Source organism: Gopherus flavomarginatus, chromosome 3 (genome assembly GCF_025201925.1).
Source record: "Gopherus flavomarginatus isolate rGopFla2 chromosome 3, rGopFla2.mat.asm, whole genome shotgun sequence".
NCBI classification, from domain to species: domain Eukaryota; kingdom Metazoa; phylum Chordata; order Testudines; family Testudinidae; genus Gopherus; species Gopherus flavomarginatus.
In genome coordinates this window covers 142,071,738-142,099,150 of record NC_066619.1, presented here as the reverse complement: position 1 = coordinate 142,099,150, position 27,413 = coordinate 142,071,738, and the positions used below count along the sequence as shown (strand labels likewise).

The 27,413-nt window shown below is 46.3% G+C and overlaps 1 protein-coding gene across 1 annotated transcript in view; it reads left to right on the top strand.

Moving 5' to 3' along the window:
- TNKS (tankyrase) overlaps positions 1-27,029 on the top strand; it is a 302,779-nt gene extending 275,750 nt beyond the window's left edge. Inside the window, exons 23-27 of the mRNA XM_050948206.1 lie at positions 5,531-5,605; positions 6,773-6,878; positions 20,288-20,474; positions 21,359-21,515; positions 24,529-27,029. Of these exons, the coding sequence (XP_050804163.1) occupies positions 5,531-5,605; positions 6,773-6,878; positions 20,288-20,474; positions 21,359-21,515; positions 24,529-24,615 (612 nt within the window). The 3' untranslated portion in view covers positions 24,616-27,029. The remainder of the gene's footprint in view (positions 1-5,530; positions 5,606-6,772; positions 6,879-20,287; positions 20,475-21,358; positions 21,516-24,528) is intronic.
- The last annotated feature ends 384 nt before the right edge of the window (positions 27,030-27,413 follow it).

Genomic DNA, 27,413 nt, shown 5'->3' with positions numbered 1-27,413 from the left:
ATGAGCCCCCGTACAAAAAAACCAGAGACCAGAAGCATCGGTCTCAGCGGCAGTCCCGCTCTGCCCCACAGCCTGGACCCTCTAAGGACAAGAAGCAGGGAAAGAGGCGGTTTTGACTATTTGCAGGGGGTCACCGGATCTGTTGCCAGGGAGACCCCTCAATTAATAAAGTTTGTGTTCTGCAACCAGTTGTCTGTCTTCCTCAAGGCATGGTCCCATATAACTTTGGACCAGTGGGTACTCATTACCGTTTCCAAGAGCTACGTGTTGCAGTTCACCTCACCCCCGCCAAATCACCCGCCCTCCAGGATGGCCCCAGGGGACTCTGAACAGGCCCTCCTCATGAGTCAGGAGGTGGATCAGCTGCTTCACCTGGGGGCGGTGGAAAGGGTACTGGTCTAGTTACAGGGCAAAGTGTTCTACTCCCAATACTTCCTGATCCGAAAGCGAAGGGGAGTCTCAGGCCCATTCTGGACCTGCGCCACCTGAACAGGTTCCTAATCCGTTCCAAGTTCCGCATGGTGTTCCTGGCCTCCATTATCCCCTCCCTGGACCCGGGGGGCTGGTACGCGGTCCTGGATCTTCAGGATGCATATTTTCATGTCCATATTTTCGAGGGGCACAGATGCTTCCTCCGATTCATGGTAGGAATGGACAATTACCAATTTGCGATCCTCTCCTTTAGCCTGTCCACAACTCCCAGAGTCTTCACGAAATGTATGTCCGTGGTGGCGGCCTACCTCAGGCAGGAGGGGGTACAAATCTTCACTTACCTGGACAACTGACTCCTCAAGGGGGAGTCTCGTTTCGAAGTGAAGTCCCACGTAGAGCTGCTCCTCTCGACAATTACTGATCTAGGCCTGGTCATGAATGAGACCAAGTCAACATTAATGCCAGTTCAGCGCATAGAGTTCATTGGGGCCCTGCTGAACTCCTCGAGGGCCACAGCCTCTCTTCCCCTGGATAGGTTCGAGACTGTAAGGGATGACATAGCCTCGGTCACGGCCTTCCTGGTGACCACAGTAAGGGCATGTCTTCGGATCCTGGGACACATGGCGGCGTGCACTTATGTGGTTCGCCATGCCAGATTCCGTATGAGACCCCTCCAGATATGGCTGGCCTCCCAGTTCTCCCAAGCTCGGGATGGTCTGGACAAGGTTCTCATGGTTCCACCCCCAATACTGGGTTCCCTACTATGAGGGGCCTGTCTGAACAATATACTGCAAGGGGTTCCCATAAGGGAGGACAACCCGTCAATAGACCTGATGTCCGATGCCTCGGACCTCGGCTGGAGAGCCCACACGGGGGACGCACAAACCCAGGGAACATGGTCGGCCCCGGACTTGCCCTTTCACATAAATGTCAAGGAGCTCAGGGAGGTACGGTTGGCGTGTGTGGCTTTCCTCATGCACCTTTGCAGCAAGGTGGTCAGAGTCCTCACGGACAACACCGCCACCATGTACTATATTAACAAGCAAGGCAGGACTCACTCCCTAGCCCTCTGCTGGGAAGCCCTGAACCTATGGGAGCTCTGTATATCCCACGATATCTCCCTGAGGGTGGCTCACCTCCCAGGCATCCACAATACACAAGCGGATCGCCTCAGCAGGGTCTTCTCCCCCAAGTATGAGTGGTCGCTCCACTCAGAGGTCGCTCACAGGCTCTTCCAAGAGTGGGGAGCACCCCAGATCGACCTCTTTCAAACCTGTCAGAACCGGCATTGCCCCCGGTTCTGCTCCAGGGAAAGGGTGGGGGAAGGTGCAATCCAATATACGTTCCTCCTGAGCTGGTCGAGCCAGCTCTTCTATGCCTTTCCCCCATTCCCCCTCATCGCCAAGGTCCTTTAGAAGGTAAAGGCGGACAAGGCGGAAGTCATTCTCATAGCCCCGGCGTGGGCCCACCAGCACTGGTACGGGCCCCTCCCACACCTTGTAGCGGCCCCCCCGAGGGCGCTACTGCTCTGCCCGGACCTCCTTTCCCAGGAGGGGGGGGGCGTCTTCTCCGTCTCAGTCATGGCTGCTCCGTGGGTGAATGAGAATAAATGTTCAGAGCAGATAAGGCGAGTCCTCCTGGAAAGCAGGAAGCTGTCCACACATCGGATGTACATGGCGAAGGGGTCCAGGTTCGCCAAGTGGGCGAGTGAGCAGGGAGTCTCCCCCTCCACCGCACCTCTCCCGGTTATCCTGGACTACCTCTTATCCCTTAGGTCCCAGGGACTAGCACCTGCCTCAGTCAGGGTGCACCTGGCAGCCATATCGGCCTTTCACCCGCTGGTGCACAGCCACTCGGTCTTCTCCCACTCGATGACCTCCTGCTTCCTGAAGGGCCTTGACCGTTCATTTCCATACACTAGCCCTCCCATGCTGCAATGGGACCTAAACCTGGTTTGGCCCAACTCACGGGACCCCCTTTGAGCCCCTAGCCATGTGTTTCTGGTCTCGCCTCTTGTGGAAAGTGGCCTTCCTTGTAGCGATCACGTCGGCCCAGTGGACCTCGGAACTTAGGGCCTTGACATCAGAACCCCCCTATATGGTCTTCCACAGGGATAAAGTCCAGCTTCGCCCACACCCGATGTTCCTCCCGAAAGTGGTCTCCACCTTCCATATGGAGCAACACATCTTTCTTCCCCGTGCTCTGTCCTAAGCCCCATTCCTTCAACAAGGAATGTTGTCTCCACGCACTCGATGTGCATAGGGCATTGGCTTTTTATCTGGATCGGACTAAGCCGTTCCGGAAATCCTCTCAACTCTTTATTGCCTGGGCCAAGCAGGCGAAGGGGCAGCCCATCGTCACCCAGCGGCTTTCCCGCTGGATCACCTCGTGCATATGCACGTGCTATGATTTGGCAGGGATTCCCCCGCCACCGATCATCAGGGCACACTCTACGAGGGCTCAGGCCTCCTCAGCTGCCTACGTTTCCCATGTCCCTATCCAGGACATTTGTAGGGCGGCCACCTGGGCATCAGTTTACACATTTATTTCGCATTACGTGATCGTCTCCCAGTCTAGGGATGATGCCGGGTTTGGCAGGGCAGTACTCCCTCCCAAACCATCGTGAACTCCTACCCACCTCCAACAGATACAGCTTGGAATCACCTACTGTGCAATACACAGGAGCAATCACTCGAAGAAGAAAGGACAGTTACCTGTTCCGTAACTGGCGTTCTTCGAGATGTGTTGCTCCTGTCTATTCCACATCCCACCCTCCTTCCCCTCTGTCAGAGTTGTCCAGCAAGAAAGAACCGAGGGTGGAGGAGCCTGTGCTTCCCCTTATAGCACGATATTCAGGCGCTACTCCAGGGGTCACCACGGTGCTCCCCCAGTACGGGTACTGCTAAGGGAAAAACTTCCAGCACCGGTGCACGTGGCTAGCGCACACACCTACTGTGGAATAGACAGGAGCAACATATCTTGAAGAATGCCAATTACGGAACAGGTAACTGTCCTAGCTCCCTGGTCACTCAATAACAGACCTAAAAGTGGCAATTCTTCAACAAAAAAACTTCAAAAACAGACTCCAGTGTGAAACTGCAGAACTGGAATTAATTTGTAACCTGGACACCATCAAATTAGGCCTGAATAAAAACTAGGAGCGGTTGGGACATTACAAAACCTAAACCTGATTTCCCCCATACTAATTTCCTCGTACGGTCACTCACACCTTCTTGTCAACTGTTTGAAATGGGCCACTCTCATTACAACTATAAAAGTTATTTTTCCTCCCTTGGCATCCAAATGTTAATTGAATTGTCTCATTAGACTGACCTCACACTTGATAAGATAACTCCCATTTTTTCATGTATTTATATGTGCTCCTGTATTTTCCATGCCATACATCTGATGAAGTGGGTTCTAGCCCATGAAAGCTTATCCCCAAATTAATGTGTTAATTTCTAAGGTGCCACAAGGACTCCTCATTGTTTTTTTCTAGTACACAGAGACACTCGGATACTAAGGCGTTGAGTGCCAGGATAAGAATTTAGATAGGGTAGGATGGCTGCTGTATGCTGTGACCCTTTACACTTACCTGTAGGTGGTATCCAAATGTGTATGCTCCACAGGGCCACGTGCTTGCACCTACCTTCATGAAAGTTGTCAGTTTTCCCATTTTTTAGCTACTGTGTTTGGGAACATAGGTTAAAATAGAACTAAAGGACTTGTGCTCTCCTTCATCTCTTTCCCTGTGGCTTGTATCCACTGCTTCAGGAGGCAGCTCCTTATGCATCTTGAAGCCTTTTGGAAACACCGACTGAACACGCTGTTGGGTCTGGGTCATTAATTCCTCTTACAAAATGTATTTTCTTGGAGAAGTGTTCCAGAGGCTCGTATGACAGATCAAAATGAGGAGGGAGGTTTTGCGTGTACTACTTTATGGTAGTAGCTGTTTAAATGGAAAAATAAACAGATTACATTGTAAAACCTTTGACCTTGAGCCCTAGACCTTTGTGTGCTGTCCATTTCTGTTAGTAGGAAATCACATTAGGACATGAAGGATCAGTGACTTAGGGTGCTATTTTAACAAATTGGTTGCTTAGTGTAATAAGGAGGCATGGTATGACAACCTCATCGTGTCCTATCACCTTGTCACCAGTGAAATACTGATGCCAAGAGTCTGCTTAGCCACCTTAATAGCTTGCTGCCCTAGCAAAAGAGTCAGAATATTGACTGCAAAGTGCACATGTATTGGACTTCCTTGCCTCTCAATTTGTGTAGTTGGTGTTGATTTTCTGACTTAACATTGCCTAGATTGTAACTGTTTCTCTGCTGTGCTAGTGTTTTTTTGTTTTGTTTTGTTTTTAAAGTAAGTGGAAAATGTTTAAGCTACTTCTTGCTTAGACAGACAAAAGTTTGGAAATCCAGAGTTCATACAGATTCATATAGCTTGCCTAACAGACAGGGTCAATTACCAACAGAGTTAAATACAATATTTATTAGGTCTGTTATTAAATTCTGTTACTTAAAGTGTAATTGTCTACCAAAAGTCACTTACCTGCAGATGAAATTATAGTTCTTGATAACAGGTAATAGTAATATACAAACATCACAATATATTGATCCCCCCAGAAACCAAGAAATGAAAGATTATATACCTTAGTTATACATTCTTTATTATGTCAGCATAGTCTTTCCATAAAATCTTTCTTGCTGTTTGTAACATAATTGGAATTTTTGCAATTCAATTCCATGTCTACTTTTGATAGTAAATTCCAATGTGTTTATTTTCTTACCTGGAGTTTTATTGAGAAGTTGGGTCATTGGATTTGTTCTCAGCCAATATCCTGGAGCAATATGCTCCACTAGGACTTTCTGCACTCTAACAAATAAAAGAACATAGCGGTATTTGAATTTGAGGTCTCTTAACTTTTGGATTTCTTCGCTCATCTTAACGAATATAATCTATTTATTTTAAGTATATTCACCATTCCTCATGTTTTGGCCTTGCTTAAATTAACTCCCTTTCCAGCTCATTAATATTATTAGTAGGTGTCAAGTTTTATGTTTGAGAATTCCGTTTGATATTTTTATGCAGATGCAAAGTACAATCCGGGAGCACAGAGATGGTGGCAATGCTGGAGGGATCTTCAACAGATATAATGTCATCAGGGTAGGTCTCAAAGACTTCAGAAAATCAGAAGTAAAATAAGTGGTAATTATGCTAACAGGTGGAATCATTTTGATATGCTGCCCTGTCATTATATAATTGCATACAAAAATCCACATCACAAGGACGTTAAAGTTGCACAGTCAAGCACTCAGAAGGTCAGAAATACCAAAATGAAGACTGTACATCCATGCTGTGCAGCGAAGGAGGCAGGAGATGACCATGTAATTACAGACTCTACCAGAATGCATACACACAAAGGGGACAAATTAAAGTAGAACAGGCAATCTTAATTCTGGCTTTTGATTGCTTGACTTTACAGCCGTAGCGTTCTGTTAATATGGGGGACTTTAATATAATGTTCCCAATTTTTTTTTACAAAACAAACTTCGACCTGCTTCATACTGCCTTGGTGTCAACAGGGATAGTATTCGGAGCACAGATGAGACAGCTTCCCTGCTTTCAGTTCCTGTACCCAGTGCCACAGGGGCCTCCTACAGCTCCTGGGATGGAACATGTTCAGTCGCACTATGGTGATGGCCAAGCATGGTCCTATCACCATTAGGAGCTGTGAAGGATGGAGCACGCTCAATATGGATAGAACCTTCAGAGTATTTAGCTGCCAGACTCTAACAAGTCTCTACTGAGCATGTGCCAATTGGGGTGGATATTCCCAGAAATGGCAAAAGGCACATCTCTGACACCAGGCCAAGCTGCATCACCGCCACCAAATTTCAAGTCCCTGCTTCAAAGCTTGAAAGCACTAGACTAGAGCTTCACAGAGAAATAGTATTAATGTTTTCATATGCACAAAACAACACATTTTTCACTAACTTTTTCTCAGAATGGCTGAACAGTTTTTGCCTAAATTTTCTGACAAAACTCTGCCCAAGGCAAAAACCTTAAATTTCAGCCCAAGTGGTAAAAGTTTGGCAGTTATTAGCAACTGAAAACAGGATCTTATGATGGGAAGTGATGGGCTACTTTGACTAAAGGTGGTGCTCCCTGCTCTGTCTGTAATATTTTTTACCAATTTTATTTTAAAAGCAAAAGCTTAGATACTGAATCACCCCAGATATTTGTTATATAGTTCATACCACTGTACAGTTCTATACTGTATAGAATTACATTTCATTAGAAGTGAATTATGTTTTTTTGTTTACACTGTAGATTCAGAAGGTTGTGAACAAGAAGTTGAGGGAAAGATTCTGTCACAGACAGAAGGAGGTCTCAGAGGAAAATCACAACCATCACAATGAGCGTATGTTGTTTCATGGTGAGGAACTGATCTCTGTTTCTAGGCTTCACTACTACTTTTAAAAAAAAAAGTGGAGGGGAGTAAATGTTAGTTTTAATCATTGTGCATTGTTTTTATATTTCTGCTCACTTTCCTCTCCACCATCAGAATGAATGTGAGAGAGGCTACACTTCTTCAGAAGTGTCCCTGTGGGTGCTTCGCTTCAGGTGTTTATGCGCCCTTGCACCTTTGAGCAAAGGTTTTTGGAAGCAGGGCCCGTTTGGCCCTTCCATGTGCCCTGCACATTCTCGTGCCCTGTTCCGAGGATATATAGAACTGCATGTGGGAACTACCCTCCGTTCTTTTTCAGCCTGAGATGGAGTGTAGAGTGTGCCTGTCCTTGCCAGCCTAGTTCTCGGATATAGTTAGTGTTTAATGTTTCTGTTGTTAGTTGTTGGAATCATGGTTCCCTCTTTTTTCTTTGTTCTCCCTGTTAAGGGGGATTTTTTGGACTTTGCTCTGGGGTCTGACTGGATCTCGTAGTTTTCAGAGGTGTCTTTCCTATCAGGAAGCTACCCTTATTAGTGACAAGCATCCTCAGTGTGTCTGTCAGTTTGGGAGACACTCATATGCCCAGCAAGTGCAAGTTCTGCACCTCATTCAAGAGCAGATCTCAAAACCACAGGGAAACAAAGTTTAGATTAATGATGATGGAACAATCCCTAAGACTGACTTCTGACCTGGGTACCGAAAACCTCCATGTACACAGGGCTTCAAGTGCCCCATCTATTTTGAGATCCTTGTCACTGAATGCCTCAACATATACAGGCTGATCTGCGCTGCTTACCTGTGGGCATCAGTCACCAAAACTCTCAGCAGAGACAGCTTCTGTGTCAGAAGTCCACAGTACAGAGAGCTGTGTTACCTAAGCTTCTGGTTACTGATAAGAAAGATAGGAGTACTGAGTCTCCTAGAAAATCTTGGCCACCAAATCACAAGAAGACTCTGCAGATCTCAGGTCCCAAGGGGAGTTCTTTAGATGCTCCATGTGGTTCAGGTACCAGGAAGGCCTCTAAAGTTTCCTCTAAGAACCAGACTACAAAGAGAGACTGGGTACTGAGGTCATCTACTTCGTACCCAGACTGGTAGAAATCTCAAAGAGGACTACACCACCAGACACTGAAATTGAATTTCCAGTACCAACATGGCACTGGGAGGAAGGATCCCCTGCCTAATGGTTAGCACCCAAGATGGCAGTCACTCCCAATGGGTGCAGTTAGAGTCAGCAGCTCTACCTAATGAGTGCAGTTCAGGGGTGGCATCTCTGCCTAGGGAATACAAGTCAGAGGTGGCACTGGATTTATCTGAACCCAGAACTATGGTAACTAGTCTCTGTTTTCCAGGCAGTCTCAGGAAATAAATCAGTGGCGGACACAGCACTTCTGTCCGATAAACGATTAGTTCACACAAAAGTGCTTTCACACAAAAATCCTTCTTGTTCTTTGAGTGCTTGCTCGTATGGTGTGTGCGCGCCTCGTGCATGTTCGTCAGAAGATTTTTACCCTAGCAACACTCAGTGGGTCAGTTGAGGCGCCCCCTGGAATGGCGCCACTCTGGTGCCGAATATATACCCCTGCCGACCCATCGCCCCCTCAGTTCCTTCTTACCGCTCGTGACAGTCATTGGAACTGTGAAGCCCCTGTCATAGTATAATTCCCAAATCTGGACCTTAGCGTCCAGGATATGGGTACTAGCCTAAGTCCTCTAAGCTTAATTACCAGCTTAGATTCTGTAGCGCTGCCACCAATCAGAAATTCCAGGGCGTGATACCCTCTGGTCCCCCCAAAACCTTCCCTGGGGTCCCCCAAGACTCAGATTCCTTGAGTCTCACAACAAAGGGGAATGAACCATTTCCCTTCCCACTCCTTTCTTCCTCCCAGCTCTTTCCAGCCCTGGGTACACTAGGAGACCACCGTGATTCAATTCTTTGAATCACCACACCGAGAGGAATGTTACCTTCCCCCTACCTTCTTCCCCGGAGAGAGATACAGAGATAAACGCAGAGAGCAGGTTTTTCTTCCCTCCTCCCTTTCCTTTCTCCCACCAATTCCCTGGTGAGTGCAGACTCCCTTCCCTGGAGTCTTACAAAAGATAATCAAAAAATCAATTAGATTCTAAAAAAGAGGAAAACTTTAATAAAGAAGGAAAACATAAAAATTGTCTCTGTAATCAAGATGAAATATTACAGGGTCTTTCTAGCTATTAGACAGTAGAAAGAAGCTTTCTCCAGCAGAAACACAATTTAAGCTACTTCCAGCAAGTACATCTCTGCAAATAAAGAAAAAACAAGTTAAAATACTATAACCGCCTTTACTTACTCACTATTCTGAATAGATAAGAGACTGTAGCAGGGAGATTGGCAGAAACCTGGTTGCACCTCTAGTCCCGTCCAGGACCCAGAGAGAACAACACACAAACCCAAAAACACAAACAAAGGTTTCCCTCCACCGAGGTTTGAAAGTATCTTGTCTCCTGATTGGTCCTCTGGTCAGGTGTTGCAGGTCACTGTTTGTTAACCCTTTATAGGTGAAAGAGACATTAACCCTTAGCTATCTGTTTATGACAGCCCCGCATAGCTGATCTCCACCTCCCTAGCTTTCCTTGTTCTTCTGTAGATAATTGATACTAAACTGCTCAAGGTAGTTAAGACCAAAGCAGACTGTGAAGAACTTCGAAAAGATCTCACAAAACTAAGTGATTGAGCAACTAAATGGCAAATGAAATGTAACGTGGATAAATGTAAAGTAATGCACATTGGAAAAAATAACCCCAACTATACATACAATATGATGGTGGCTAATTTAGCTACAATGAGTCAGGAAAAAGATCTTGGAGTCATCGTGGATAGTTCTCTGAAGATGTCCACGCAGTGTGCAGAGGCCATCAAAAAAGCAAACAGGATGTTAGGAATCATTAAAAAGGAGATAGAGAATATGACTGAGATTATATTATTGCCCTTATATAAATCCATGGTACACCCACATCTCAAATACTATGTACAGATGTGGTCTCCTCACTTCCAAAAAGATATTCTGGCACTAGAAAAGGTTCAGAAAAAGGCAACTAAAATGATTAGGGGTTTGGAGAGGGTCCCATATGAGGAAAGATTAAGGAGGCTAGGCTTCTTCAGCTTGGAAAAGAGGAGACTAAGGGGGGATATGATAGAAGTATATAAAATCATGAGTGATGTGGAGAAAGTGGATAAGGAAAAGTTATTTACTTATTCCCATAATACAAGAACTAGGGGTCACCAAAAGAAATTAATAGGCAGCAGGTTTAAAACAAATAAAAGGAAGTTCTTCTTCACACAGCGCACAGTCAACTTGTGGAACTCCTTACCTGAGGAGGTTGTGAAGGCTAGGACTATAACAGTGTTTAAAAAAGAACTGGATAAATTCATGGTGGTTAAGTCCATAAATGGCTATTAGCCAGGATGGGTAAGGAATGGTGTCCCTAGCCTCTGTTTGTCAGAGGATGGAGATGGATGGCAGGAGAGAGATCACTTGATCATTGCCTGTTAGCTTCACTCCCTCTGGGGGCACCTGGCATTGGCCGCTGTCGGTAGACAGATACTGGGCTAGATGGACCTTTGGTCTGACCTGGTATGGCCGTTCTTATGTTCTTATGACTAGTTCAGTAGTTTTGTAGTTATACTTAGTAGTGAATTGTGTATATATAGTGTAGATAGTACTTGAAGGGATCAGGGTTCATCCCCTTCCCTCCATCCCGGCACCAGGCCCATGCCCAGGTCATTGGGCTTCAAACCTTGCTCGGCGTGTCTCAAGCCAATGCCAATGGGAGATCCTCACAACTTCTATCTGAAGCGGACCTCGATCACCAGGATCCTCCACAACCAGAACTTCTCCAGGATCCACTGGTACCTGGGCCTGGGCGAATCCCATCAGCCTGATAAGTGCCACATTTGCAAGGCTTTTAAGCCTACAACAAAAAAGGAGCGGGACTTTCATTTAAAACAGCTCCTAATGGAAGTGGCACTTAGCCTGGCGCCTTCGGTACCACGCACAGAACAGACGCCTTCGGTCCAAAGCACCCCTCTGGCACCAGAGTGATCCTGCAGCAGCAAAGAACGCCGGCACCGGTATAGTCACAGCATCATTCGCTGTCTCTGCGACCTAAGAAGCAGCATAAACTACCTGCTGCTTTGGTACCTCCCCTTCCGCCTTTGGAGCAACAGCCCAGATCGGACCGTCCTGCTAGGACGTCAGCTCCGGTGCCGCAGACTTCAGCACCATCGATTCCAGCTCCACAAGGGCTGTTGAGTCCGGTGCTCACAAGCTCCCCCGTGCGCACTGTGGTTGAGCTCGGCCTCCCGTCCACTCCGGATACCTTCTCTACTGCCAGCTACCTGATTGCACTGACAGAACCTGGGCCACCTCAGCCCCCGGCACCGCCAGTGCAGGCTGTTCAATCAATAGGCAAGCCTGCCTTTACGAGGCCTCCCTCGCTGAGCGTGACAGCTAGGCACCGACCTCGGTCCTGCTCCAGGTTGCGGTCCCGATCCCGCCGACAGTCCCGGTCCCGGCACTGCTCGCAGTCCTGGCACCGCTCTCCATCGCGGCGCCGGTCGTAGTTGCGGCGCCATTCCACTTCATGCACGCCCTCCCGGTAGAGTCAGTTCCAATCCAGGTCCCAGCACCGATCCCGGCACTGGTTGCCTCACAACCGATCCTGACACCGCAGATCCTCATCGAGATCTAGGTCGGCCTCCCAGTACTGTTATGACCATTGGTCCCGATCTCGATCGCTGTACGGCCAAAGATCCTGGCACTGGTCTCCAGCCCCAACCCGTGACCTGACAGCACGGGAAGACGCAGAGTCTCGTGGGCGTTTGGCCCCTCCTTGGCCTTCGAGACACAATTCATTGTCGTCTGAGGCAGGGAGTGGCTACCACACGCAGGGCCATGACGTAGAGGGCGCTAGTCAAGGCCAAAATGAGAGTCAAATCCCTGATCAGGGACCACCACAATGGTCCTTCTGGACATCTTGGACATACCATCAAGCCCAGGGTGCCTCTCTCAGTCAGCCCATTCCGACCATCGGATGCCTGAGGCCACTGTGAGCTGCCCTCCCCCGCTGGACTCAGATGCGGCTTCTATTTCGCCAGTCCAGACCCAGGCCCCTGCTGTAGCGGACCTCGATCACCAGGATCCTCCACAACCAGAACTTCTCCAGGATCCACTGGTACCTGGGCTTTCCTCCTCCTCACCTGACGAAGCAGTAGCAGGCACATCCTCTTCTGAATCCCTGCCGATAGATCTTCGGGCTCACCAAGATCTCCTGCGCAGGGTGGCACAGAATATGAACCTGCGGGTGGAGGAGATGGTGGAAGTAGAGGATCCTATGGTTGACATTTTATCAGCAGATGCACCCACACGTCGCCCTGCCTTTCATTAGGACCATCCAGTCCAATGTCGATACGATCTTGGAGTACCTAGCATCTATTCCTCCCACTGCCAGAGGGGTGGAGAGGAAATGTATGGCACCATCCAAGGGATACGAGTATCTCTATGTTCACCCTCACCCTTGTTCTCTGGTGGTACAGTCAGTGAACGAGAGGGAGCGGCATGGTCAGCAAGCGCCCGCTCCTAAGTTCAAGGAGGCCAGGCACCTCCACTTATTTGAGTGCAAGATCTACTCAGCTGGGGGCCTACAGCTTAGGGTCGCTAATCAGCAAGCTCTCCTGAGCCATTATAACTATAACACCTGGACCTCCATGGGGAAATGTAAAGAGTTGATCCCTCAGGAGTCCAGGCAAGAGTTTGCGGCCTTACTTGAAGAAGGCAAGAAAGTGGCAAGGACATCCTTACAGGCATCCTTAGATGCAGCGGACTCGGCAGCCAGAACTCTAGCCTTAGGAGTGGCCATGCGACGCATCTCCTGGCTACAGGTGTCCGGCTTTCCACCAGAACTACAACAAACCATTCAGGACTTACCCTTCGAGGGCCAAGGGTTGTTTTCGGACAAAACAGATCCCAGGCTTCAGAGCCTCAAGGACAACCGAGCCATAATGCACGTACTGGGGTTGCATACCCCAGTGACTCAGCGCAGACCTTTCTGCCCTCAGCCTCAACGCACCTACCCTAACCCTCAGCCATGGCAAGACTTCATTAGAAGGCATGTCCAGGGCAGCATCAGGAGACAATCTGGTCCCCAAAGAGGCCAGAATCAGGGCCCCTCAAAGCCACCGTCGGGGCCCAAATAAAATTTTTGAAGGTGTGCTTGAGGACGGAACACCAGTCTCCTTCCCAGAGCCTTTCCCACCCTTCCGCAACCATCTCTCCTGTTTCCTCCCTGCGTGGTCCCACATGACCTCAGATTGTTGGGTCCTACGCACGGTGGAATTTGGATATCATCTTCAGTTTGTTTCGCTTCTCCTCCCCCCCCCCACCCCGTCCATCTTCAGGAACCCCTCTCACGAGCAAATCCTCTTACGGGAGGTACAGGCTCTCCTGACCATCAGAGCAGTAGAAGAGGTCCCAAAGGACTTGAGGGGCAAGGGATTTTACTCCTGCTACTTCCTAATACCCAAGGCAAAGGGGGGTCTATGGCCCATCCTGGACCTGCACAGACTCAACAAATTCATGGTAAAGTTGAAGTTCCGCATGGTATCCCTGGGAACCATTATCCCTTCCCTGGATCCTGGAGACTGGTACGTCGCCCTCGATATGAAGGGCGCATACTTCCACATAGCAGTTTACCCGCCACACAGGCAATACCTTCGCTTTGTGGTCAACCAGCAGCATTTCCAATTTGCTGCCCTTCCCTTTGGCCTCTCCACTGTGCCAAGAGTCTTCACAAAATGAATGTCTGTCATAGTGGCCTCAGTCCGCCAACATTGTGTATAAATCTTCTCATACCTCGACAATTGGCTCATTCGAGGTCCCTTCGAGACGCAAGTGCGACATCATGTGCGTCTCATCAGGGGACTGTTCGAGCAACTCGGCCTTCTGCTCAACACCGATAAGTCCACTCTGGAGCCCACACAGAGAATAGACTTCATTGGGGTGATCCTAGACTCAAATCTCACCAGGGTGTGATTACCACAGCCCTGCTTTCAGGCAATGATGGCCATAATTCAAGGCCTCCACAGCTTCCCGACCTCGACAGTTTGCACGTGCCTCGCTCTCCTAGGCCATATGGCCTCGTGCACTTTCGTGACCAGACATGCCAGACTACGCCTCTGTCCACTTCAGACCTGGCTCTCCTCAGTGTACCGGCCTGGCCGAGACAGCTTGGACACAATTCTCACTGTGCCGAAGGACATCTTAGCCTCACTGAGTTGGTGGCTGAACCCCAGCCTTGTCTGCAAGGGGATGCCATTCCATGCCCCACAGCCTTCACTAGCCCTGACCACGGACGTGTCATCTCTTGGCTGGGGTGCCCACCTCGCGGGACTCTGCGCGCAGGAAGTAACCCTGCACATAAACGTGAGGGAATTGAGAGCAGTACGCTTCGCATGTCAAATATTCTGCGAACATCTCCAAGGCCATTTTGTTACAGGCTTCACAGACAACACAACAGCCATGTCTTACATCAACAAGCAAGGTGGAGCGTGGTCCTCCCTCCTTTGTCAGGAAGCCATACGCCTCTGGGAGTTTCGTATAGCCCACTCTATCGATCTGATGGCGTCCTTTCTCCCAGGAGCCCAGAACACCTTGGCAGATAACCTCAGCAGATCCTTCCTGGCTCACAAGTGGTCGATTCGCCCGGACGTTATCCATTCTCTTTTCAGGAAGTGGGGGTTTCCCCACATAGACCTCTTCGCCTCTCGCGAGAATCAGAAGTGCCATGTATTCTGCTCTCTTCAGGGACGCTGCCTGGGCTCCCTGTCGGACGCATTCCTGATAACTTGGAAGGACCATCTGCTCTATGCCTTTCCTCTGTTCCCACTGGTCCACAAGGTCCTTCTCAAGCTACACAGAGACAAGGCCCGCTTAATCCTGATCGCTCCAGCGTGGCCGAGACAGCATTGGTACACCCCGTGCCTCGACCTGTCGGTGACCAAACCAATTCCCCTACCGCTATGGCCAGACCAGATAACTCAGGAGCACAGCAGGCTACGCCATCCAGACCTGCAGTCCCTCCATCTCATGGCATGGATGCTGCATGGTTAACTCAGTCGAGCTGTGTTGCTCCAGCTCAGTGCAACAAGTGCTCTTGGGTAGCAGGAAGCCCTCCACTAGATCCACATACCTGGCCAGGTGGAAGCGCTTTTCCTGCTGGTGTGCCCAGAATGATGCTGTCCCCCTGCAGGCACCAGTTCCTACCATCCTGGAGTATCTCTGGTCCCTGAAGCAGCACGGCCTAGCAGTCTCATCCATCAAGGTACACCTGGCAGCTGTTTCAGCCTTCCATCCAGGCAAGAGCAGATGCTCAGTCTTTTCTAATCCGATGGTCACCAGGTTCCTCAAGGGCTTGGAATGTTTGTACCATCAGGTCTGTCATCCAGCCCCTACATGGGACCTCAGCCTAGTTCTATCCAGGCTCTTGGGTGCTCCCTTTGAGCCAATGGCCACCTGCTCGCTGCTGTACCTTTCCTGGAAGACAGCGTTCCTCATCGCTATCACATCGGTGAGGCGTGTGTCGGAACTTCGGGCCCTCACGGCGGATCCCCTGTATACAATGTTCCTCCCTAAGGTGGTGTCTGCCTTCCACATTAACCAAGACATTTTCCTCCTGGTCTTCTTTCCGAAACTGCACGCATCACGTCGACAGCAACAGCTGCATTCTCTGGATGTTCGTAGGGCTCTTGCTTTTTACATCGAGTGAACAAAGCCTTTTAGAAAGACACCTCAGCTGTTCGTAGTGGTTGCTGACCGGATGAAGGGCCTACCGGTCTCCTTGCAGCGAATTTCATCTTGGGTGACGTCATGCATCCGTGCGTGCTATGACTTGGGCTCATGTTTCGACTAGCCACCTCACCGCCCATTCCACCCGGGCTCAAGCTTCATCTACCACCTTTCTGGCCCATATACCCATCCAGGAGATCTGCAAGGCAGCGACTTGGTCGTCCGTGCACACCTTTGATTCCCACTATGCATTAGTGCAGCAGTCCAGAGATGATGCAGCATTTGGTTCAGCGGTACTTCATTCCGTGACATCTCACTCCGACCCCACCGCCTAGATAAGACTTGGGAGTCACCTAATTGGAATCGATATGAGCAAGCACTGGAAGAATAAAAGACGGTTACTCAGCTTTGTAACTGTTGTTCTTCGAGATGTGTTGCTCATATCCATTCCAAACCCACCCTCCTTCCCCTCTGGCAAGAAGGAACTGAGGGGGCGATGGGTTGGCAGGGATATATATTCGACGCTACAGGGGTGCCTCAGCCAACCCACCGAGTGTTGCTAGGGTAAAAATCTTCCACAACACATCTCAAAGAGCAACAGTTACAAAGGTGAGTAACCGTCTTTTTTTTATTGAGTACAAAGCACCTATCAAAAATAGCAATAGTCTAGAGCACCCCAGATAGATATAGTTACACAAAGTCTGAGATGGTATCGAGTGGCAACAGCAGGGTTCCAGTGGCTGGCTTTCCTTCTAGGCACTGCGGAGATTCATTTCAATGTCTCCTTGCTCAGAAAATCCAAACTTCTCCAGAGTATTCTCTCTAACTAAACTTTTTATAGGTTTTTTCAAACAAAGCACATAACTTATAATGGCCCCTAATATGCTAGCTATTTTGCTAGGAACAGCAAATAATAGTTCATTACTCTACTTATCAGCAAAGCAACTTCAGCAAGAAATTTTACAGACACAGGCTCCTGGACCAAGGTCAGCTCCCTTCCATTCTCATGCATGCCATTTTACTTTATCTGTCCTTGTTAGTAACACTGCAGCTTGTGCAGCTATTTTTGTTTGCTTAAGCAAGACCAAATTCTTCCTCTCTACGTGTTGTCCTCGCTTCCAGTTTATGGTGGTTAACTTTACAAGAAGGCTGCGGGTTATGGCAAGTGCAGGTTATGTTAAGTCCAGTTCTTTCGTAACAGGGCTCCTTTGATGCAGCGCTCCTTGGATGCGGCTGGTGCTGCAGCCAGGTCCATCTCCACTGCGATCGTAATGCAATGAGCATCTTGGCTTTCCTAGGGAAATGCAGAATACTGTTGAAGATCTCCATTGTGAGAGCCATTAATTGTTTTCCAAGTCTACACATGACTCCCTTCACACCTTGAATGACCGAAGACCAAACACAGATCCTTTCGGGTCTATACACTAACATATAAAATAAAATTTAGCAAGTCACAGTCAGCACAGAGATCTTGCTCAGCCCATTTTTCCACCTTCCGTAGGCCACCCAAGCCAGGGGCCAGGAGGCCTAACTATTCAGAAAGGAAGCCAGCGGCTGCCACAGCTTCTTCATCCCAACCTTCCATGTAGTCCAAGCACCAGTTTTGATGGCTTTGTCAAAAGTCTAACTCTCACCCACTTGAAAAGGACTCACTGTTGCACTATCCTATCCTCCTCCTCCCCTTTTCAGCCTGCGTGGGAGACCATAACATCCAACAGATGGGTGTTGGAGGCCATTACATCTGGTTATACTATCTGTCCCACCTCCATCCCCTGTCCATCTTCAAAACCCATCTCATGGTCAATTGTTGAGACAGGAAGTTGCCTCGCTGCTATGTTTAGGGGCCATGGAACCAGTTCCAGTTCAGCTCAAGGGAAAGAGATGCTACTTCAAGTACTTTCTGGTCCCCAGAAAGAGTGGGGATGGAAGTCAGTATTACATCTCAGATGCATGAACAACTGTGTGAAACAGCAGAAATTCAGGATGGTAACCCTTGCAACTGTAGTTCCCTCCCTCAATTCTAGGAATTGGTTTGTGACTCTCAACTTTCAAGACATGTATTTTCATGTGGCATTTCATCCCTCTTACAAGATATTTCTTCACGTCATAATCAAATGCGACCACTATTGGCACCACGTGCTCCCCTTCAGCTTTTCCTCTGCCCCAAGGGTATTCTCATAGATCCTCGCAGTCATAGATCCCCACCTTCATCGCCTGGCGATAATGGTCTTCTCTTATCTTGACAATTTGTTGATCGGGGCTGATAATATCAAGGGGTATTATCAGCAGTATAAGCCGTGAGGACACTATTCCACACTTTAGGCCCTCGACTCATTCTCAAGAAGTCAATTTTGACACCAGTACAGCAGATAGATGTCAGAGGAGCTTCTCTAGATGTGTTAACAGCCACGGCTTACCTCTCTATGGACAGGTTTTTCACCCTGCAGAATCTCATCTCATTTTAGCCTTCAAATCTCAGTAAAAAATTGTCTTCAACTGTTAGGGCACATGGCAGTTTGCATCTTTGTATACCAACATGCCAAATTATATCTTCAGTGCATCCAGGAATGGGTCAGGACAGTTTGTATGCCATACAAGCAGAGCCTGGACAAGCCCCTGTTCCCCAATAGGTTCTGCAGTCATTCAGCTGGTAAAAGGACACTCACAGCTCTCAGCTCTAGAAAACTAATGTGAAAAAACTGCTCTCAGGATGACTACTTGCCCTGGATTGTGTGACCCCCCAAATATGCCCCCCATCTCAAGAGTGGTGTGTCTGATGTAACACTGATAGTGGGAGGATCTTGAACAAACAGGACTCCTGAACACCCCTTCAAACCGTTAGCTACATGTTCACTTCTTCGCCTTTCCACAAAGACAGTCTTCTTGGTGGCCATCACTTCCATCCGCACAGTCCAAGAGCTCAGGACTTTAATGGCAGATCCCCCTTTATAGTGTTTTTCAAAGAATCATTATAGCCACATCCAAACAAAGATGATGCCTCTGGTGTCTTCCTAATTTCATATAAACCAGACCATTCATCCCCATTTTTTCCCCCAAAATCACATCAGACTCGATAGGAATCTGCCTTCCATATATTAGATGTCAGAAGCCTAAGGACATCAGCCTTTCATCTGAATAGAACCAAACCTTTCCAGAATACCCCTAGACTGTTTGTTTCAGTTACAGACAGCTCCAAGGGACCCATAATTTCCAACCAGAGGCTCTCAAGATGGATCTTTGGGTGTGTTATTTCTTGTTACGACTCTGTTCAGCCCCGTTTGAGAGGGTTAGCCCACTCTACAAGATCACAAACTACTTCTATGGCATTATTTAAGAATGTTCCAGTTGTTGAGATTCGCAGACCTACAACCTGGACTTCAGTACATACTTTCTCCAACAATTATGCTGTGGTTCATGCCACTAGATCGGATGCTGCGGTTGGCAATGCATTTCTGTCTTGAGTACTAGATTCTGTTCAGAACTCCCTCCTCTCTGTGGGATTAGTGCTTGGCAGTCATCTGAAGTGGAGCAGCCATATGGACATTACTTGAAGAAGGAGCAGTTACTCATCTTGTGCAGTAACTGGAGCTCATTGAGATGTGCTCTCCTACCCATCCTCCTTCCTCTCTGCTTTGGAGTTTTGGCCAGGGATGGTGTCCCTAGCCTCTGTTTGCCAGATGCTGGGAATGAGCAACAGGGGATGGATCACTTGATGATTACCAGTTCTGTTCATTCCCTCTGGGGCACTGGCATTGGCCACTGTTGGAAGACAGGATACTGGGCTAGATGGACCTTTGGTCTGACCCAGTATGGCCATTCTTATGTTCTCTTGTGGGACTTTGTGGTAGAGAAGGAACTGAGGGCGCAAGAATGGGTAGGTGCATGTATAGGTCGAACAGGCACTGCTATCAGAAATCTCCAATCAAGGCACACCTGAAGCGAAGTCCCGATAGGGACACACATCTTGAAGAACTCCAGTTGTTGCACAAGGTGAGTAACCTCGTCTTTATATTTCAGACTTGCTATTTCTTTGTTAAACCATATTCAGTGCAAGCCACTTTGCTGGACCTATTGGCAGCCCTTAGGGGAGGACATTTAGTTGGTGTTGGCCCTGCTTTGAGCAGGGATGGGACCAGATGCCTCCTGAGGTCCCTTCCAACCCTGATATTCTATGACATTGCATTGCCATGAGAGATGCAGGATGTCAGAGAAAGGAGGGGAGCTGTACCATTGCAGGGTAGGGCAGTGGGCCAGAGAGGACGGAAGGAACAAGGAGGACCTTAAAAGACTCTGGAGAACTGCTCAGAAATGCTTGCAAATTACGTCCTCCTGAACAGCTTAAGCAAATTGCTCAAGCCCCAGTAAAAGTCGGTTTAATTTAGCAAAACATGTTGTCAGGATAATCAGACAAAAGCTTCCTGTCTTAGGCAGAATTACCTGCTGAATTCATTCTCAAACATTTAATTTACATATTACACAAGTACCTCTTATCAGTAAAAGTCTACAGTAAGTCTGAGCTCTAACCTGCACAAAAGCTAACCACGCTTCCCCCAACCCCCATATGTCTTTCTGTTCTAGGGTCTCCTTTTATTAATGCAATTATTCACAAAGGATTTGATGAAAGACATGCATACATTGGAGGGATGTTTGGAGCTGGAATTTACTTTGCAGAGAACTCCTCAAAAAGTAACCAGTATGTGTATGGAATTGGGGGAGGGACCGGCTGCCCAACGCACAAAGACAGGTCCTGTTACATTTGTCACAGGTAAGTTTCCAATGGATTTGCCCACAGGGAAAACACACCACTTCACTCTCCTTTATACTTTATAGCTCTGGCACAGGATATGCTTCAAAGACTAGCCACTTGGGCTTGGACATAGCCTGAAAAATCAGTTTATACATTTTATCAAGGCTGAACAGAAAGGGTCCCAGCAAGCCCTAGAAAGGATTTGAACATTACATCTAGACATTGAGTTTACAGGGAGTATAAATAAAACAGAATGATGGCTTATGAATAAGGGTTGAAATATCAGGATTGAAACTGAGTAGATTATAGCAAATAATAGTGATTGGATTCCAAGCAATCTTTAAAGTTGCTTATGCCTCCCTATAGTGACTTCTGCTGGCAGAACAAAACTGGGATGCCAAGAACTGGATTTATTGCAGCTTGACCTAAGAGCAGAGTTTTTGTAGAGAGCAAATATTCATAGATTTTGTGGATGTCAAGGCCTTGCTTGTCAATGAAGTACATCAAAAAGCTCTGCAGCAGTTCATAGGCTAGTGGCTTAGCCTTTCTCTCTCTCTGAACCAGTCATTGGGTGACGACAATACAGTTTAAAATAAATTATAACATAAATCATCACAGCCTGCATTTTACTAGCTGTACTGTATGTCCACATGCACCATTTTTATGAAGGTTTTCCTTTCATTTGTGTTTTCCATTTTTAAAATTGTATTCTTAATTTCCTTATTTGAAGGCTCAGGGAAATGGATTTTGATAACTTAAACAAGTTCCTAAATTTTAAAGTCATTCTTAAGGTTTACAGTAGACTCATAGACTTTAAGGTCAGAAGGGACCATTATGATCTTCTAGTCTGACCTCCTGCTCCCAGTAAGATCTGATTTGTGTGTTGTTTGTTTTTCTCTTAGACAAATGCTTTTCTGCAGAGTCACTCTTGGAAAATCCTTTCTGCAGTTCAGTACAATGAAAATGGCTCATGCCCCTCCTGGACATCATTCTGTAATTGGCAGGCCAAGCGTGAATGGACTTGCATATGCTGAATATGTTATCTACAGAGGAGAGCAAGTATGTCGATTATAAATAGGGCCTTTCATTTTCAGTTTTTATTTTATTTAATTTTGCCCAGAAATTTCAGTGTTTATTACTGCCACAAAAACATGTGAAAATCAATGCAAAAAACTATTAATTTTTCTGGGCAGATATCAGTGTTTATTTTGGTGAACAGAAAGACGGGGAAAAAGTATTCAGTAGATTAATGCTTTGAATTCCGCTCATCAGTGTGGTTTGCTGCAGAACTAAAACAGAACTCAGAACACAGGGCCACCTCTGAGTTTAAGAAAACAATATCTTTCTAATCTCCACATAAAACTTTTCATTTGAGTAAACATTTTACTGTTGTAGACTTAGAACTACTAGCCTATAAATATTTACATTTAATAATTGAGCCCCACCACTTGCAGCACATACAGTCAACTTCATCCTTTTCTCCTGTTTTTGTTTTTTTTTTAATTTTCTTCTACTCATGTTCTGAAACGTGTTCTGAGACAGATTTTTGTTTTCATCCCATTTTAGTGTGTTAAATCTTAAAACTGTTATCTGCTAGTAGCTTGAAATGTGTACGTGGTGGGCATGAGATTCATAGTACGTTCAGACGCGCACGCACTTCAGAGCTTGCGTGCGTGCCTGTTTATTTGTTGTGTGTAATACATAGCCATCCGTCAACAGGCAGCTTTGCATATACACCCAGACTAATGTATTATCATCCTAATAAAACAAGTTATTGTTTATATATTTGAATGATACAAAAGTACGGTGAAAATTGGAAAAAAGCGGAATAATTCTTTTTGTGAAACCCAGGAATTTTTTGGTAAAAATCAGTTTAAACTGAAAACAAAGGGGCCTAATTATAAAGCATCAGAATAATGGGATGTGCAAAATTTGTAGTCAGTATGGCCATGTCATATCATAGATTATTAGGGTTGGAAGGGATCTTGAGATCATCTAGTCCAACCCCCTGCTCAAAGCAGGACCAATCCCCAAATGGCCCCCTTAAGGGCTGAACTCACAACCCTGGGTTTAGTAGGCCCATGCTCAAACCACTGAGCTATCCCTCCCCCCAACAGGTACTGTGTGCTTGTCTGATGATAATCCAGATACAGTTCTCAAATTATGTACCAGTCAGGGCACTACAAGTTATTTGAATACATAGTGGTGGCCAGGCCCCAGCTGGTATAAATCAGCATAGCCCCCATTGACTTCAGTGGTGCTACACAGTTCTACACAGATGAGGATCTGGCCTTTGTGTATAATCACCTTCTGTCTGGTGCTACTAAACAAGAGCCTCTTAAAATATGTGATTGGCCTTGGTAGCCACAGCCGGGGGCACTGATTCTCCATGGCCTTGGCTCTGTTGCAGGGAAGGCAGACTAATTTCAAAACTTTTTCTGGTCGTTAGTGGGGACAGCTGTGTCTTATTCCATAGGTTGTAGTTAGTAGTTCCATTGACTGTTGCTGCAAAGTATACAGTTGCCATCCAAAAAGGGAGTAGAGGAGATTCCTCATGTGGCTAAACTTAGTCTGACCTTTGTGCCAGCATAAGTAGTGTTCAAGACTTGTTCTGAATAAAAACAGTTCAGATAAGACATGTGCCCTGGGAATAAAACTTTCCATTTACTGTGAGCACCTGCAGGAAGGTTGTCCCCCAAGTCCACGGCTCAGAGGAAGCCGTGAAGTTCCAGAATGCTGTATCCTGGAGCAACACAGCCAGTGCAGTGCTGTGCCACAAGGACCTGCAATGAGGGACTGGCAGGGCAGTTATATTATGTGCTCAGTGCCCATTCAGTAGTTCCTTTCCTCTTAAAATGTTTGCAGGTCACAAAACAGATCACCAGCCAGCACTTAGTGAGGGCTGCTGACCTGGCCAGCATTACAATCTGTATTCTGTTACGCTCTTGGGCGAGGTGCAGACGGGAACTTACCCATGGTATTAACAAGGGAAGTTTGGCTGTTCGGCATGCAGTGGTAATGCCCACATGGAGCAAACTCCTTTTTATTAAGACTTGTTGCCTCATTTCAGGAGGGCCATGGATGTTTGAAAGTTTGGAACCATATGTGTATTAGTGCTCTGCACCCAGCAGCTCCCATTGTTCTCAGTGCTAAACGCTGGAAAATCTGGCTCTTACGAGCTCTTTCTGCTGTGCCCCCACTGGCATAAACATCTAGTTCTCCTACTGCTTTCCTCTCTGCTCTCCTTCTCTGGTAGCTATGCTCAAGAGTTCTGCTGCTGTGAATAACGAGGGAGGTAAGGAGAGCACTTATATAGTCCTCCCTACTGAGAAATCTCATTGATCTCTACAGATATCAAGGGAAAGCTAAAAAGCATAGAGGGAGAGCCGATGGGAGGAGGAAGATGTTTATATTGAAACATTAGTGTTACAGTGATAGACATGTAATAGCCTCCATGGTCTGACATCCTTTTGTAAGGGACTGGGGCACAGGAGGTCACAGCTGCACTGGGGTCTGTACACCAGAAATGATGGTTGCTGAGCAGGAGTCGAAGGAATCACAAGAGCCAGATTCAGTAACCTAGAGTCAGGATAAGAGTTGGAGTTGGAGACCAGAGGTCAGAGGTAGTACCAGGCTGGAGTCAGGGGGCAAGAGTCAGGAGCAGATTCAGGCTGTGATTGGAGACCGGAGGTCTGGTGAAAAGGCAAAGTCTGGAGTTGCAGCAGGCCAAAGTCTGTGTGGTTGCCCAGACAACTTCCTGTAACAAGCCTGGGGTTTAATAGGGGACTTGGCCAATCAGAGGGCCACAGGGTACTATCACTCTGGCTGCCTTGGGTGGTGCTTCCTGCTGCAGCTACCCTCCACAGAGTTTCCTGGCCATAGCTCTCCCTAGCCTCCTGGTGGCTCTGTGGGGAACGTCAGCCATCCCAGGCTCTGCAGACCCAAGTTCTACTCCATGGACCCTTACACCTTTGTAGTACTTCAGCAATGCAAAATAAATGAAGGGTGAAATTGTAATGTACTGTCCATATCCTTCAGAAAAGCATTGGTTTGTTTCTCTGCTTATTTTCAGGCTTACCCAGAATATCTCATCACATACCAGATCATGAAACCAGAAGCTCCCTCACAAACTGCAACAGCAGCAGAGCAGAAGACCTAGTAAATGTAGAGTGGTGACGCAAAATATGATTTAAATCTTGGACTGGATGACATTTTGTTTCAGAAAATCAATATCATATAAAATTCTTGACACCCTGGAAATAAGCTGTATGTCTTTTATAAAGCATTACTATATTGACAAGCATCGTACGAGTAACTGCTACATACTCAACTGCTACTGTTCCTTTGGAGGAAATGTTTACAAGGGACTGCTGCCTTTTTACAACATATCTCAGGCTCATTCTCACCGCAGTTACCACGTGTTAAACAACATTACATTGATCTAGACTTTGGGAACATTATGCTACAAGCAGAAAACATTACCAGTACAACTCCGTATGTTAAAATTTCACAGACTGCTGTTCTCTATTTACAGGTAAATTGCATTAAACCCATAATTTCTTTTCAGCACACAAAATTCAACTTATTGTTTAGAGAGATCTTAGTCAACTATTTATTTTACTTCTTTTGTATTCTGAAATTGAGCCGGAACCTTCTTAAAGATATTTTGCACAAAGTCAAGTTGGCTAAAATCATTAACAATGCAATATGAGTTTCCTATCCAAGAAGGAGCTAAGTCCAGTTCTTCAGCTTAGGGGGGGTTTTGCACTTTTATGAGCAAACATTGCTACAGGCATAACTTTAGGGTGGAGACAAATCAAGTTTCAATTTGCTGCTTACTCTGTCAGTTTTCTGGGGGAAGTATTAGTGAGCTTCGTGAACTTCAGAAAGCTGCCTCTTGTCCTTGGTAAAACTTCATGAAGCAGGTCAGTGCCCTGTGCTGACTAAAATATAAATATCACTTTATGAATGGAAGGTTTAAAAGGCTGCTAAAGTACAATGCAGACTGTGAAACGTTCTCAAGTGACAGTGGCATATAATTCAAAAGAAGCAACTCTGCAAGGGGATGAAAATTAGTGGGTAAAAAGCCAGAATATTGTGTGCAGCAGTATAAAGTGCAGTTCCTTAAAGACACACCCAACAACTGGCTAATTTAAAGCAACAAAAATGGATTATATTATGTTGAGTTCGTGTCATATCTTCATGCCCAACATCACAATTGAAGTGCATGCGTGATGTACAAAAAAGATACAAACATTTATTTCCACTGGTGTATAATTGTTTTAAACAAGTGGGGACTGGGTTTATATGGGAACAAAGCCAGGCTTTGTCCTTTCTAATCATCCTCCTACAATGTTTTATTTTTATTTTGTCTGGGTAGAGGAAGGTTACTTTCAAACACTGCTCAGCATAATATAAAATGGTTTCAAATGTCCAATACCAACGGTGTAAATTTAACCAAAAAAAAATCTTGACTTCCTATTGCAACTTTAATTTTAGAAAGACAGAGGAAGTTGAAAATAAAACCATTTTAAGATTCTTTTTGAATAGGCTGTATTAGCAAGAGGCACAGCAGCATTTATTGTGCAATGACTTTGGAAAATATATGTCTGAGAGAGCTACGCTTTTTACAAGTGCATAAAAGCCAGCGATGTTAAATTGTTCATGTTACAATTCTTGCATTGATGCCTTTTACCTCCAGAAAGTATTGAAATGACAGGTTAGTGTATTGCCTTTAGTTTACAAAATAAAAGAATTTATCTACTTGCAGAAATCTGCGAATAAAACAATAAAAAAAAAATCCAAACAGAGATTTTCAGTATAAAAACAGAAGAAATTCTGCAGAGAGATTCTTGTGGAGAACAAATGTTACCACTTGTAAAATTGGTAATTTGAGGCAGACTTGCTGAACTGCACACCATCTTTTGCAGTATACCTAGAGAAAAGGTTAGAAGCAGCAGTTCCAATAAACATCAAACTTCTCTTTGTTTTGCTTAAGTCTCCTGTGCCAGCACTGGACATACAGTTCTGAGTTTGGTTTTGTGACTCTAATATGCTTCCTCAGTCCAAACCAGAAGTAAGATCCAGCTGTCCCTTTTAATTAAATTTCATTGACTCAAGTTGGGTGTTTGTGTTTTGGCTACTTGTTTAATAGTGTTAGAATTCAAATGATAACAACTAGGCTTTGAAGTTTTGTATTCATTTAGAGGGCTTTTTATTTTTATGTTATTTAGTTAATCGGGTTGGGGATGTGCCATCTGCAGCTGTTAAAATGCATATTACCTGCCATCTCCCATTAGACATAGTTTTAAATGGTAACACAGTTGTGCATCTTAGTTAAGCAAAACAGTTAACATGGGTGTAGAAGTTCAAAGCTTTACAGCTTTAAAAACAACCCTATGCCTGATTCTGTTGTTGTTTGTTGTTTCCAATGTACTAATTGAACTAATGGCTGCTCTAGGATTCATCTGGAGCTCTAAACTTATAGAAGACAAAAATGTGGTCCAATATCTTTTAACTGCCAGTGTTATGTATCTGATGTTCTGTGCAGAGTAAAGGTGCTGTGTGAGGAAATCATTTGCAGTGGTTTTTGTCTTGTAAATCACTTGATTTCGTAACTCTTCATGGCCAAAAGTTGAAGAATGCGTGTGCCTAGTGCACCTGCTAAAAGTCATTCACATATCACAGAAGCCTAATATGGTTCTCGCCAAAAGAATAAGTAGATCCTCAGCTGTTGTACATTGTCAGAGCTCCACTGACAGCACTTGACACCAGCTGAGGATCCATCCCCAAATGTCTAACCCTCTGGGCTTTTCTTCGCTACTAGGGTAAGTCAAGCTAAGTTACGTTACTCCAACTACGTGAACATAGCTGGAGTCAACGTAGCTCCGGTCAACTTACCCCAGTGTCTTCACTATGTTGTGTCAACGGGAGACGCTCTCCGGTTGACTTCCCTTA